This window comes from Photinus pyralis, unplaced genomic scaffold, assembly GCF_008802855.1.
Source record: "Photinus pyralis isolate 1611_PpyrPB1 unplaced genomic scaffold, Ppyr1.3 Ppyr1.4_LG8, whole genome shotgun sequence".
NCBI lineage: Eukaryota > Metazoa > Arthropoda > Insecta > Coleoptera > Lampyridae > Photinus > Photinus pyralis.
This window is the reverse complement of record NW_022170819.1, coordinates 1,757,209-1,771,431: the sequence shown is the minus strand read 5'-3', so window position 1 is coordinate 1,771,431 and position 14,223 is coordinate 1,757,209. Positions and strand designations below refer to the sequence as shown.

The 14,223-nt window shown below is 38.5% G+C and overlaps 2 protein-coding genes across 2 annotated transcripts; one reads left to right on the top strand and one right to left on the bottom strand.

Annotated features, from left to right (window-relative positions):
* The first annotated feature begins 5,773 nt into the window (after positions 1-5,773).
* Positions 5,774-9,079, top strand: LOC116179331 (membrane-bound alkaline phosphatase-like). The gene is made up of 5 exons (XM_031499107.1): positions 5,774-5,903; positions 7,336-7,479; positions 7,530-7,916; positions 7,962-8,723; positions 8,777-9,079. The coding sequence occupies exons 1-5, from the start codon at positions 5,828-5,830 to the stop codon at positions 8,968-8,970; spliced, it is 1,563 nt and encodes a 520-aa protein (XP_031354967.1). The 5' UTR covers positions 5,774-5,827; the 3' UTR covers positions 8,971-9,079.
* Positions 9,080-9,953: 874 nt separating this feature from the next.
* On the bottom strand, positions 9,954-11,962 carry LOC116179023. The gene is made up of 2 exons (XM_031498718.1): positions 11,896-11,962; positions 9,954-10,855 (listed from the first exon to the last, which is right to left on the bottom strand). The coding sequence occupies exons 1-2, from the start codon at positions 11,957-11,959 to the stop codon at positions 9,984-9,986; spliced, it is 936 nt and encodes a 311-aa protein (XP_031354578.1). The 5' UTR covers positions 11,960-11,962; the 3' UTR covers positions 9,954-9,983.
* Positions 11,963-14,223: the final 2,261 nt, after the last annotated feature.

Sequence of the window (14,223 nt, the reverse complement as noted above, 5' to 3'; positions counted from 1 at the left end):
GATTCTTGTCGACTCTGTTCACAAACATCAGAAACAATCCAACATATAATATCGGCATGCACACGACTTGCACAAACTGAATACAAACATAGACACGATCAGGTAGCTAAAATCATACATCAAAAATTAGCACTTAAACACAATCTCATAACAGATACGACACCATACTACAAATACACGCCACAGATCATACTTGAAAACAACACACACAAATTATATTGGGACAGGACACTACTCACAGACAAAACTATCCACAATAATAGACCAGATATTACACTTATAGATAAAACGCAAAAATCCATTTGTATTATAGACATTGCCATACCCAACATTAACAACTTAACTAAAACACATGCAGAAAAACACCGCAAATACACCGATATAGCTATCGAGCTTAAGACGCAATGGAGAATGAAATCTACTGTTATAGTTCCCATTATTCTTAGTGCTACCGGAGTAATACCAAAGACAATACACCACAATTTACAACTATTAGGTTTAGACAAAAACACATACAAACATTTACAAAAAGCAGTCATTATCAACACATGCCATATTGTTCGTAAATTTCTAAACATAACACAAGATACTACATACAGAAATGCTCCACAACGTATACATGTAAACAACAGCACTCCCTCACAACACGGTACACAACATACTGTAATATCTCCACCTCTAACCCAGACAAACACACAAATACAACTTACCGAACAAACAAGTACAACAAATGATACAACATATAACTACATTCAGAGATTCACCTCTGAAGCAAACCACATTATCACAACCCATTAGTATTCAACCCAAACGCAAAAGCCTAAACAGCACTTTAGACTCACAACATGACACACAACATACTGTAATATTTCCAAACTTAACTCAACCAACCACACAAACACAACTTCCTGAACAAACAAACGCAATAAATACAAGTAACGCAACACGCACTACAAAGACGCCCTCACCCACACGACCTAGCACAGCTGAAAAACACAATACTCTTTCTTCTCAGAAACACACCACGTTATCACAAACACAACCCACTCGTACTCAACCCAAACGCAACAACCTTAACAGCACTACAGGCTCACAAAATACTGTAATGTCTCCACCAGTAACCCATGCAACAACAGAAATACAACTTCAAGAACAAAGAAACACCATAAATACAAGTAACGCAACATGCACTACAAAGACAGGTCCATCCAATAAAGTTACACGCCCTAGCACAATTAAAAAACACATAACTCCTTCTTCACCGAAGCACACCACGTTATCACAACCCACTCGTATTCAACCCAAACGCAGAAACCTATACAGCACTACTAGCTCACAAAATACTGTAATATCTCCATCAATAACCCAAGCAACCTCTCAAATACAACCTCAAGAACAAAGAAACACCATAAACACAAGTAACGCAACATGTACTACAAAGACAGGTCCATCCGATAAAGTTACACGCCCTAGCACAGTTAAAAAACACAATACTCCTTCTTCTCAGAAACAACCCACTCGTATACAACCGAAACGCAAAAACCTTAACAGCACCACAGGCTCACAAAATACTGCAATATCTCCACAAAAAACCCAAGCAACCTCACAAATACGACCTCAGGAACAAAGAAACACCATAAATACAATTAAAAAACACAAAACTCCTTCTTCACAGAAGCACACCACGTTATTACAACCCACTCGTATTCAACCCAAACGCAAAGCCAAAGAAACACTTACACAATAAACTCCATTTAATAAAATTACAGGAATTATTATAATGATTTTTTTTGTTTTCCTCTTTCCTGATAGCGTTGGCTATTGTGCCCATCAATAGGTATGTTGGTAAGTACGAATTACATTATCCCTAGATGTCCAATGTACGTGTGATTTTTTTTTTTTTTTTTTTAATGACCCTACATAACTTCACCAGACACAGACACTAATCGTTACTTGATTTTAATCCGTGCGATTAGTTAACCAGGCTAGACCTGAGTTCTCACAAGAAACACCGACCATAATAATAATAATAATAATAACTTCACCAGACACAGACACAGACACTAATCGTTACTTGATTTTAATCCGTGCGATTAGTTAACCAGGCTAGACCTGAGTTCTCACAAGAAACACCGACAATAATAATAATAATAACGGCTTTATTTAGGCGGGGTGTCAGCCAAAGGCTGCTATTAATCCCAACCTTGATACAGAAAAAAGTACAAAAACATGATGGAGTATTTAAAACAATTTATGATAATTAATATGGTATGATAGCCCAGGTGAGAACAAGTAAGCATACAAGTAAAGCAAAAAAGAAAAAATAAATATATAAATAAAAAAAAAATAAAAAATTAAAAAAAAAAATATATATGATTCAGTGATAAAGAAGTACTCTAAGGTGTTTTTTGAAACCGTTGGGACTTAATAATTTAAGAAAGTTCGGAACGTTATTGTAAATGAGTGGTGCAAAATAAGTAAATGCACCATGAAACTGAGTTTTATGGTGCTTTGGTATGTCAAGAAAGAATGGGTTACGGAGATTACGATCGTGAATACTACTTCGAAATTTTAACTTATTATACAAATATAAAGGTTCACCAGATACTAATATTTTGTGAATCAGACATGCAAGATGTAAATGACGTCTTTCGCCCATGTTCAAAATTTTATGTGCTTGATAAATATGGGAAATATGTTCATATTTCTTAATGTTAAACGCATACCTGACGCAAGAGTTTTGGATTTTTTGCAGGCGAGTCTTATTTGCACTAGTTAGACACGGACCATAGACAGTGTCACAATAATCTAAAGTTGACAGTATTAAAGAATCTACAAGCTGCCACTTGACCTTTGGTGGAAGAACGTATTTGAAACGATATATACATTTAAGCTTTGCGTAAGCAATTTGAATCAGTTTATTGACGTGGAGGGAAAAGTTTAAGTGACAATCCACTGCTACTCCTAAACTACGAGATTCCCTAACTAATTGAAGTGGGGAATCTTTTAGATATAATTTTTGGTCCACATCTTCCCACAATGCAGTAACAGATTTTGGTGTTCCCAATAGCATCAGAGAAGATTTAGAAGGATTTATCTTTAGGGAATGTTTCTCAGACCATCTCTCGAACCGATTTAACTGCTCATTAAATTTTCTCAAAGAGTAATTTAGATTGTTTCGATGGACAGGATAGATTAAGTATGTATCGTCCGCGTAACTGTGGATGTAGGAACCGTTTAAAGACGTATCCATATCGAAAACATATAAACAGAAAAGAAGCGGTCCGAGGATAGATCCTTGCGGAACCCCCATATTAACAGGTAAAAAGTTAGAATCACTGTAGCTTCCATCCCTCAAAGTTCTAACCATCTGCATTCGATTTTGTAAGTAGCTTTTAAACCAATTAGTAGCGGTAGAAGAAAGTCCAAGATAATGCAACTTGGCTACCAAAAGTTCATGGTTAATACAGTCAAATGCTTTGTAAAAATCGATTGAGAGCATCACAGATACTTGAGAGCGATCGGTTGCTGCTAGGACTTCGTCCACTATATCAATTAGAGTGGTCGCAGTAGAGTGATGGCTGCGGAAACCAGATTGATGTAACGGTAATTTGTGATTTGCACGTATATAAGCGGACAATTGTACATATATAATCTTCTCAGTTACTTTTGATAACACAGTTAGGATACTAATGGGTCTTAAATGAGACAGGTTTTCAGGAGGATACTTTTTACAGATAGGGTGAACAATTGCAAGTTTCCAGAGGGAGGGGAAAGTGACAATTTTTAAGGACGTGTTAATTATGTCAGTAATAGCTCTACAACAGAAAGGCAGACAAAGTCGAAGCATAGTTAACGAAATTGAATCAACACCCATTGCATTAGATTTCAAACTATAGACAGCGTTATTCACATCCGTATCTGTGACAGTAGAGAAAGAAAAAGTTTGAGTAGTAGAGTTGTGAACGTTGTTTAAGTAAAAGTCAAGAGTGTCCGTATCTTACATTGTTAAATCACAAATAATCAGTTCCAGAATAATGTAATCTACAGTTCACAAAACGGAATACGTAGGTAAACAAAACAATTCAAAGATAACTTTAATGTCCATAAATCACACAAAGATAACGGCTCGCTAAAAACAGACACAAACACTTCCGAAGAATCAACGCTGCAGACTAATAATAGGATCACACATGCACTTGGTAAACAAACGCACTGCGCTTGCGTGTCGATCCTTGAAATTTGAATTTCTTACTTTCACCAAGCTCCTCTGGCGATTGTTTTTAAGATTATTTTGTACTTTTACCAAAGACTCCTGTAAATGTATACAATCACCGGTAATTGTATACAATTACCCCATTATGTACCCTTACCGTAACGTATGCATGTAATAAATGTGTAATTCTAAGTTGTGGCCCTAGTTACAGCGACATCACGACTCCAGACACCCTGAACCCATTACGAAAACAGATGGTCCATATTTTATAGAACAACGTTGTTTACTCTACCAATCTATGATAGAATCCACTAATTCCTTTGCTCATTTAATTATTGTGTAGCAATATTTACCTATTAGTCTAGCAGTTCACATACACATTTGTGTGCAAGTGTGCGTATAGAGACAATTCTTTATGGGTTAGTTACTTGAGTGTACAGGAAAAAAAATGGACAGACATTCCCTAGCCTCACGTACTTACAGAATTACGTCATTCAATTTGGCTACCATTCTGATTGCGTGGGCGTGTTAGCGATAATGTTAAGAGTTATAGATAAAGGTTTGCAACAAAAAATGTTTGGCGTAAATTTTTTGACTCAAACTGCTAGTCCAGAAGAATTACTTCTTCACTATTCTGCTATATTAAAGACAGCAGTTTTGACATGTTTCCCTTATTTCTCTAATTACGTGATTTATTTTCTGGCACCACTGTGTTTTCAAATCGAACCATAAGTGTCTCCGATGTTGCCTTCTCTTCATCGAGGTAGTGGAAAAAAGCACGAAAAAATACCTGCTGATACTATACTGCAAGCATACTTGAACACAGAAATGTTGTGAGCTGCGGGACCATATTGCGTAGATAGGCTTTCAAACAGTGTCTTCCCTGATGTTTGCACCTGTGCTACTACAATATAGCTTGACGAAACCACTAGAAAGTATCGCTCGCTTTTCGTTCAACGTTGAGACCATTGAAGTTGCCAATTGGAATGAAACATCATTCTAGAATATAAAATTTTGGAAGTTGAGTTAAGATACTTTGGAAACCTTCGAATTCTTTCATATTATATCAATATCTTTACATTCATCAGACGGGATTCATGAAATTTTTAGATTCTTCCGACCTATGGAAAGCGTCCGGTGCGTCAGAATCCTCAAGTTATTCGGATTTACCTGATGCATCAGATTTTCAAGTCCTTACAGATTGTTTAGGTTTTCCATTTTACAGTTACTTCACCTCATTCAGATTTTGGATTTGTTCAATTCGTCATAATTTCATATTTTTGCGATGCCAACAGTCCCTTAGGTAGGTTTATCGCGATCATAAAATTGTTGAGTTTCTTCGGCTTCATTCAATTTTATCCAATTACTACGATTGTTCGAATTCCATAAAAACCTATTATTCAAATTCTTTACGTACATGCATCCCTTCAGAGACGTACCAGTACACGTGTCAAATATTATCATTGTTTTCAAAGCAGGGCTACATCACAACAACAATAAAACACTTGATACAGATAGGTAGATAGATAGTTATCAAATCTACCTACTTACACCTAAAGAAAGGTATAAATACCATCGCTTCTTATTTGCCTTTGAAGTGTAACACAAAAAATGCTACGTTTGTTACTCATTGCAGGATGCGTTGCGTGTATATTTGGGAAACCAAATGACTGGGTGGAAGACAATGGTAAGTACATCGTTTATTTTTAAAAATATGACTGGTTTTTATTTAAAATTGTTGCCCAATTTTGAACTGTACCCAAAATCTATTGAGGTTTGACACTAGTAAGCGATTTGTGTATCCCTAATGGTTATAGGGGAAGCAAATGGCAAATTGCCAAATTCCGTTCCAGATTACCAATCGAAATTACCTAGGTACTCTTTATATCTGAGTCATTTAACAATACTGTTAGGAGACCCACTACCAAAAATAAAAATTGTTCGATTTCCGCGCTTTCTTTAGCGTTCCAGCTTCTGCTTAGAATAATTGTTTATTCATTATTAGATTTTCGTTCAATCATCTATCCTTAATATAGTTCATCTTTGTTTCAACTGAATTTTAAGTTAAGAGGCTTGATTGGGTAACTTTTAAATTGTAACCAATAAATTTTTTTTATTTAGTACGTCAACTAAATCGGAAGGAAAACAAGATGTGAAATCGATTCGATCTACTTCTCTTACCTAATCATCGCTCGTTTGCGTCCAAAAAATGGTCGAGTCTAATCTCAGACGCAGATACCTGTTTTTATCCTTATCTTATAATAATGTTGGCGCTGCTCTCAATCTGATATTCGTCATGGATTCGATGTTACATAATGCCCAATTCACAATGCTCTTGTTTGAAAAAGGGCTACAGGAAAGAGTTGACGTCACCTGTGGCCTTAAATTTTAGATGACCGTGGTAAATTTATTTCTGCTATAATTCTCGTTGTTTCACTTTTTTGGCTAGAGGCAAAGGAACGGTGATAAATTCGCCCCCAAAAATTCGCCCCCGAAATATTCGCCCTCGAGTAAATTCGTCCCCGGAGTATTCGCCCCCAACAAGTTCGCCTCCGGAAGATTCTCCCCGGAAAATTCCCCTCGACAAATTCGCCCCCGTAGGATTCGCCCCATAAGAATTATTATATAACCCTCGGACGTAATAGGTTGGTTTGGTAACATATTCCGATCCCGTAGAGGTAATTACACTTTTTTTTAACATTGTCCCTTTCAAAAGTAATTGCGTAGTTCTTCATTTTATTATTGTAACAATAGTCTATTCGTTTATTAGGGTTGTAATATTTAAAAACTTAGAAAATCTTGCAAACATTAATTTTTTTTAGTAAATCTATACCTCCCTAATTAAAAAATAATACAAAACATAGGTACCAGCAAAAACTCATTTTATGAACTGCAAGCTGTCACTGTTACTTCGAGGGTTAATACATCTTCTGGTGCGAATCTTTCAGGACCGAATTTGTCGGGGGTAAATTTACTTGGGGCGAATATTCCGGGAGCGAATTTTCGGCGGCGAATCACCCTGCAATCACAGGGACACACTGTTGATAATGAGTTTTTGATTTTCATTGCGCCATAAAACCTGATTGCTTTGAAACTGTTGATCAGCATCCCAATTACAGATTACGACCGAGACCGAGCACACGCATACATCGCGAGATCATCATCATCATCAAACGTAAACCCGGACGAAGCAACAGCATCCTTCTGGAATTCACAGGCTGACAAAACGATAGCGGACCGTTTAAAAAACACTATAAATACAAGTAAGGGTAGCCCTACTTGAACGACCCACCATCATTTACCTTCCTTCCAGATGTCGCAAAAAATGTAATACTCTTCCTCGGTGACGGAATGTCAATTACCACACTTGCAGCTTCGAGAATGCATATGGGACAACGAAACAACGAGAACGGGGAGCAATCGCAGCTTTCTTTCGAGAAGTTCCCGTACACTGGTCTGTCGAAGACGTACTGTGTTGATCGACAAGTCGCCGACTCTGCATGCTCCGCCACGGCGTACCTCTGCGGAGTAAAAGCAAACGAAGGAACGTCTGGTGTAACCGCTAAGGTGTTGAGAAAAGATTGCAAAGCAATGATGGATAAGGCGAACCACGTTTATTCTGTCGCGCATTATTCTCAGTTAAAGGGAAAACGAACGGGGCTTGTTACGACAACTAGAGTAACGCACGCGTCTCCATCAGGTTAGTTCATTCTTTACATTGTAAGCGATAACTTTTGGCCCGCAGCCGTCTACGCGCACACCGCCTATAGAGAATGGGAGGGAGATAGTGATATTGCGAGGGATAATGAAGACACCAACGCGTGCGACGATATAGCGGAACAGTTAGTTAACGGGGACACTGGGAAGAATCTCAATGTTATTTTCGGAGGAGGAAGAGAAAAGTTTACGCCAAACACCGAAGTTGATCCGACAAACAACAAGGGGTCCCGATTAGATGGAAAGAATTTGATTAACGAGTGGAAGCAAAAGAGAGGGAGTGCCAAACACCAGTACGTTCACGATCGTGCTGGATTACAAGGTATTGCAAACGACACCGAGTATGCCTTAGGACTGTTCAGTACCGGCCACATGGACTACAATCTACTCAGAAATAAAGAAGTGCAACCCTCCCTAGAGGAAATGACAGTGAAGGCCATCAGGCTACTGTCACAAGGCGACAAAGGCTTTTTCCTGTTCGTAGAAGGTGGCCTTATTGACTTTGGTCATCATGCCAATCAGGCACGTATAGCTTTAGATGAAACCATCGAGTTCCAGAAGGCCATTCAGGCAGCCGTAGACATAACGAATGAGCAAGACACGTTAATTGTGGTCACCTCGGACCACGCACATACAATGACACTGAATGGTTATCCCGAAAGGGGCAACGACGTTTTGGGTTTCGGTGGTAAAGGTACAGACGGAATTGATTACACGACATTGAGCTACGCTAACGGACCGTCGGCTTCAGTAAAGAGCGAAAGATCCGACCCCTCCAAAGCCGATCTTAGTAATGATACTAACACTCACGACTACTAGTTTTGTTTACATGTCTAATTTTAGGTAAACCAGAGACAAGATTCCCAAGCCTTGTTCCTATTAAGTACGAAACGCACGGCGGTGAGGATGTTGGTATATTTGCACGTGGCCCGTGGGCTCATCTTTTGACTGGCGTAACGGAACAGAACGTTATTCCTCACGTACTCAAATATGCATCGTGTGTGGGTACCGTCGACGGAAAGTGCGCTGGCCAATAATCATTTTAGTAATTACGTAACACAAAGAAATTATGCAGATACTTTTAATTATTAAAATTATTATTTAAATTATTTGTTAGACAAATAAATTTTCTTAGTTTTTTGTTGACTTGGTTGAAATCAGTGTCTATTTAGGACTCCTTACAAAGAGGTATTTGATCCACCATAAATGGTTGAGAAAGGGTGTGGTAAGGAATTCAACTAACCACCTGTCATTTGCAATTCATTTATTTATTGTCCCTCTTGATCTTGGCTGTTCAAATGATTTTGGGCTAACTTGGTGAATTCCGTGAAGAATTAGTTGAACATATGCCATATATAGCATGGACGGAGTTAATAGAAGGAAATGGAAGAAATTTAGGGTTTCCATTACCAACGGAAACTAAAATTGACACTTCATGGGGTTTTTTGTCATTATTCAATTTATTTTTGCCTTTAAAGTTATGAAGATAAGCAAAAAATTAAATTTACACCTTTCCGTCACGGAGTTAAACCAAACAAAGGAGACGGTAAGAACAGCTAGCCGCAAAATGACTCGCAGTTTGGTGAGGTGACGCAGCGTGAGTCACGGTGAGATTTTGAGGGGGTTTAACTGCTAACGCGGGAACCGCGCAAATACGATCGCAGTTTGCTTCTTGCAATAACGGTTGATTGCAGGCCCACAATGGAAATAGCTACGGCACTTACGTTTGACAGTTCTGAATCTGATTCGGAAGATGAGTTCGTATCCGAATTGGTATTGTTTATCTCCCAAATGACCAAAAGAAAGGCAGCAAGAGGTCTGTACTTATAAAGAAGAAAACGTCACGGAGAATTTGCTATGACCAAAGAATTTAACGACGAACAATTTAAAAATTATTTTCGGCTAAACCGGGACCAGTTTATCGAAGTGCATGAGATCATCAAAAAAGAAATTGACGCAGAAGGATGTACCGCTACAAGGCCCATCGGGACGGAAGAGAAACTAAGTGTATTTCTAAGGTAACTTTATTTTATTAATTTTTTTTATCAAATTATTTATCTGGAAAAGAAGTGATCACATTAATCAGCTCGTCTCGACTGCTACTTGTGGAGTAATCGTTTTTCTCCGGATAGATTTCAGGGGTGCTTAAGAGTGACTGTTCCGAATGGAAACTAGTTGATGATGCTCTGCTGCTGGATGGAGTGGCTGCAGGAGGAGAATGTAAATTCTGGTAGTAGAGCTGCTGCTGATCAGGGCTGGGCTGCTGGTAGACAGCAGAACCAATACCCATTAACATTGCCTCCGCTTGTGAAACTTCGTTGAACAAACGATTTTTAACCATGTGTTGATATGAGGGTGGCATTTTTTTAGTAGATTGGTACATCGCCAAAAAAAAGTGAAATAGTGGATCATTTTGTGTAAGATTTAATTGCTGTACCAAATTTTTTCTCCCTTCCGTTCTTGCTTTAGCTCTTTCCTCACGTTTCTCAATACTTTCTTTAAAAAGTGTAGTAACATTATCTTTCTTCATTTTTTTAATTGAATTGGGGGTTGCAATTAACGTCCGCTTTGTAGATAACATTGAAGGAGCAGTTTGTGAAAGTGTCTGAGGTTGGGATTCATCCTCCATATTTTCGGGTTGGTCCTGTATGTTCATTTGTTGTGAATTTTCATTATATACCTCTGCAACATCTACATTGGATTCAAAATCTTGTGATAGGTTTTCAGTTTCATCGTCTTGTCGGAGGTTTCCTTCTCTTGATTTATTGACCATATAAGGCTGCAGAAATCCCATCTGTTTTTGAAATTTCCATTCTTTGATAGTTTCTGCAGCTGCTCCACTTTTGAAACATTTTTGTTGCCTTCGAATCGCATCTCTCAATGAATGTCGTAGTTTTTCCCACAACGCCTTTGCTTCAGATCCTACAACAATGAATTAATTACATCTTTATAAACTCTGGGAAAAGTTTAAAAATGAACAAACTTTTTAATTTTTTTAACACATTATTACTTTTCAGATACTTGGCAACAGGAAACAGCTACAGAAGTATGGCGTACAGCTACAGAATGGGTGATCGAACAGTTTCTAACATTGTGCGAGAGGTATCTGAAGCAATTTGGAAGCTGATGCAACCAATATATTTGCCACAACCAACTGAAGAACAGTGGAAGTCAGTTGCAGATTCCTTTCAGAGAAAATGGCAATTCCCACATTGCATTGGAGCCATTGACGGTAAACATGTGGTCATTAAAAAGCCCGGTAAAAGTGGATCCTCTTATATTAATTATAAACATACTTTTTCTATTGTGCTAATGGCTGTCGTCGACTCCGATTATAAATTCATCACCATTGATGTAGGGTCACAAGGAAGATTTAGTGACGGAAATGTTTTCAGTACAGGCGTTTTGGCAAAGAAATTGCTGGATCATACTCTACATCTTCCGGCACCTACTGTACTGCCTCCACTTCTGAACCCAATGCCATATGTGTTTGTAGGAGATGAGGCCTTCCTATTATCTGAGAATTTAATGCGACCTTATCCCAAACGAAGTGTCACTGATAATTTTGAAAACAAGGTCTTTATTTACCGACTATCGCGAGCACGCCAAACGGTTGAATGCGCTTTTGGTATACTTGCCTCGCGTTTTCGAGTTTTCCGAACACTTTTTGAAATTAAAGTAGAAAGCGTGATTAATGTTGTTAAGACAGCATGTGTATTGCAAAATTATTTAAGGAAATATTCAGTACGTCAAAGTGAAGAGGAAGACAACGAATATACGTATGCCGCAAGATCAGCTGCTCTCCTTGAAATCGAGCAATGCTCGAAGTACACAGAAAGCTTTTCAGATTCGAGAAAATTATACAAATTATTTCAACTCCGCAGGAGTGGTACCTTGGCAGAGGGAAAGTGTTGCTAGAGGGAAATATTGAGATATGTACACTTTATAATAAATAAACTTACCACTTTTCATTCCGATTTCTTTAGCGATTTCCTCCCACTTTTCAGTTTTTAGTTTTGTCCTCATATAGTCTGCATGACTGGTATCGTACAAAACTTGCCGAATCCGCACGGCTTCAATTAATTTTTCTTCCATTTTTCACCACTACTCACCGTAAATAACTACAAGAAACTGCGGGATCGACACTGCGTTCCGCAGGATCACGTTAGGCAAAGACTGCGTCACGTCACACTGCTGACCTGTATTCGCGGTGGAATTTATTTATTAGGTTCACAAAATCTCACCGTGACTCACGCTGCGTCACCTCACCAAACTGCGAGTCATTTTGCGGCTAGCCTAATCAATAGGGTTGAGGGTTATGGGAGTTTTGATAGATTTTGAAGAAGAAAAGCGTGATATTAAAACAGATTTCATCATCATTAGTTTTCTGCTAATGCAGATCCCTGGTGGCTCTTCTCTATGGCCCTATTCTCTGCTTTTTTCTTTACTCCTTCATATCCTTCTTCTGCCTCCCTCAGGTGGTCAACCAATTTCCATCTTAACTGTCATCCCCCTCTTACCATTAAATACTTGTCTTGTCTGGTCCTAATTTCTCTTTCTTTTTTCCAAACTTGTGTTATCTCTGTACCTAAATACTTATGCCTTTCCACTTGCTCTATCCTCACGCCGTCTGCCATTATTGTTATATTCTCTCTTACTGTTTTCATTTCATCTATATTTTCTAACCATATCTCAAGTTCTTTTTCACTCTCAGCAAATGATCATCCGCAAATCGTCCCTACTATGTTCATAACATATTTTCCCATTTTCCAATATATTTCTGCCACATCTTCTACATATAAATTAAGTAGAGTTGGTGATAAACGGCATCCCTGTTTCCTCCTCCAATATCAAACCAGCCCATTTTTTACAGCCAACCCTGAGTTTTGCTTTTTGTTTCATATATAAGCTTCGTATTAGTCGTCTGTCTCACCACATAATCTGCACGAGGGCTCCTCCAAAGGTCCATTGTTATGCATGTGATAGTTGACCATCCAGTACCCCGTAAGGACACCGGTTCTCTTCCTAATCTGGCTTCTATTCAGTTTTAAAAGTTTAGAGGACCTAGACAGAGCCCTTTTAAAAAGGTCACGGACTGTCTGAGTCCGGTTGCTTGTTTCGACTGAGCCTGGAATTTACTGGTCGCAAGGCCCTGACAACGTAGGGAGCAATTCCTTCGATAGGCTCGGGCTCGACGAAGACCCCACCACTACCTTCACGAACAGCTCGTCTGACCCTTCGTTCGCCCCTATGCCGCAGTACGCTGACGTCGAGATTAACCCTATTAGACTCACCTAAACTATCTAGAGTCAATAAAGCACCGTATCTGCCCCATGTACAACCAACATTCCTTCTGTATGCCCATAGACATGCAGTGGCCTTTTTGCTTATTCGCTCTATTTTCCCTTTCCAGGTCAGGCGGGAGTATGTTAACTTCACTGACCTGACCAAACCAAGTTGACGTCGTCGAAGGGTGAGCCCAACAAAGTCCGCTCTCTTTCTATTCGTAAATGGAACAGCCTATTAATTCATTTTAAGAAGGTAGCGGTAAAAAACATAGGGAAAATTTGACCTTCAGTGTGATTGGTTAAAACACAAGTCAGTATTACGCTGAAACATAAAACGAGTGGCGAATTTTGCAAGCTGGTAGTTTAAACTATTGAAGTGTCATTCACTGTTAATGTCAAAGATTGATTTGTGTTTGCAGTGCTAGATATTTCTACTTTACAATAATTTGGTGCCGTTTTACCTATGTATACCTTCTTATAATGAATGAAGTATAGGTCTTTCCTCAGTGCCACAGAGTCCAGTCCAGTCGCTACCAGTCTGTGTTTTAGCCCCGACGAGTCACTTTTTTTTGCTACAATACATCGCAGCAAAAAAATAGAGCGATGGGGTGCGAGAGAGAAAGAGGTGCTCACTTTTGCCGGCACTCGTCTAGTATCACTTTGTTGTTGATTACATATTATAGCATTAGATAGGAATCTGTATTATGCTCATACTGGGTGTGGTTCTGGGAAACTACATTGTTGAATTATATTTTTGGTAACGATTCGATTTAGGTAAATATATCTTATCTTGGGTCATGGTAGACACTGTTGTGTAAACTACATCTTGTAGACGTTATTTTGGCTTGAACACCTTCAATGAGGTTGGGCCACCCTATTTGTGGTAAATTTTTAATTCTTGAAAGTAAATCTGTTTAATTTTTACAAATAAACACAAACTCTGATGGTTTCATTTGAATTTGTTTCTGAGTATTTGTTTTTACTTTTGGAAATATTTCAAAA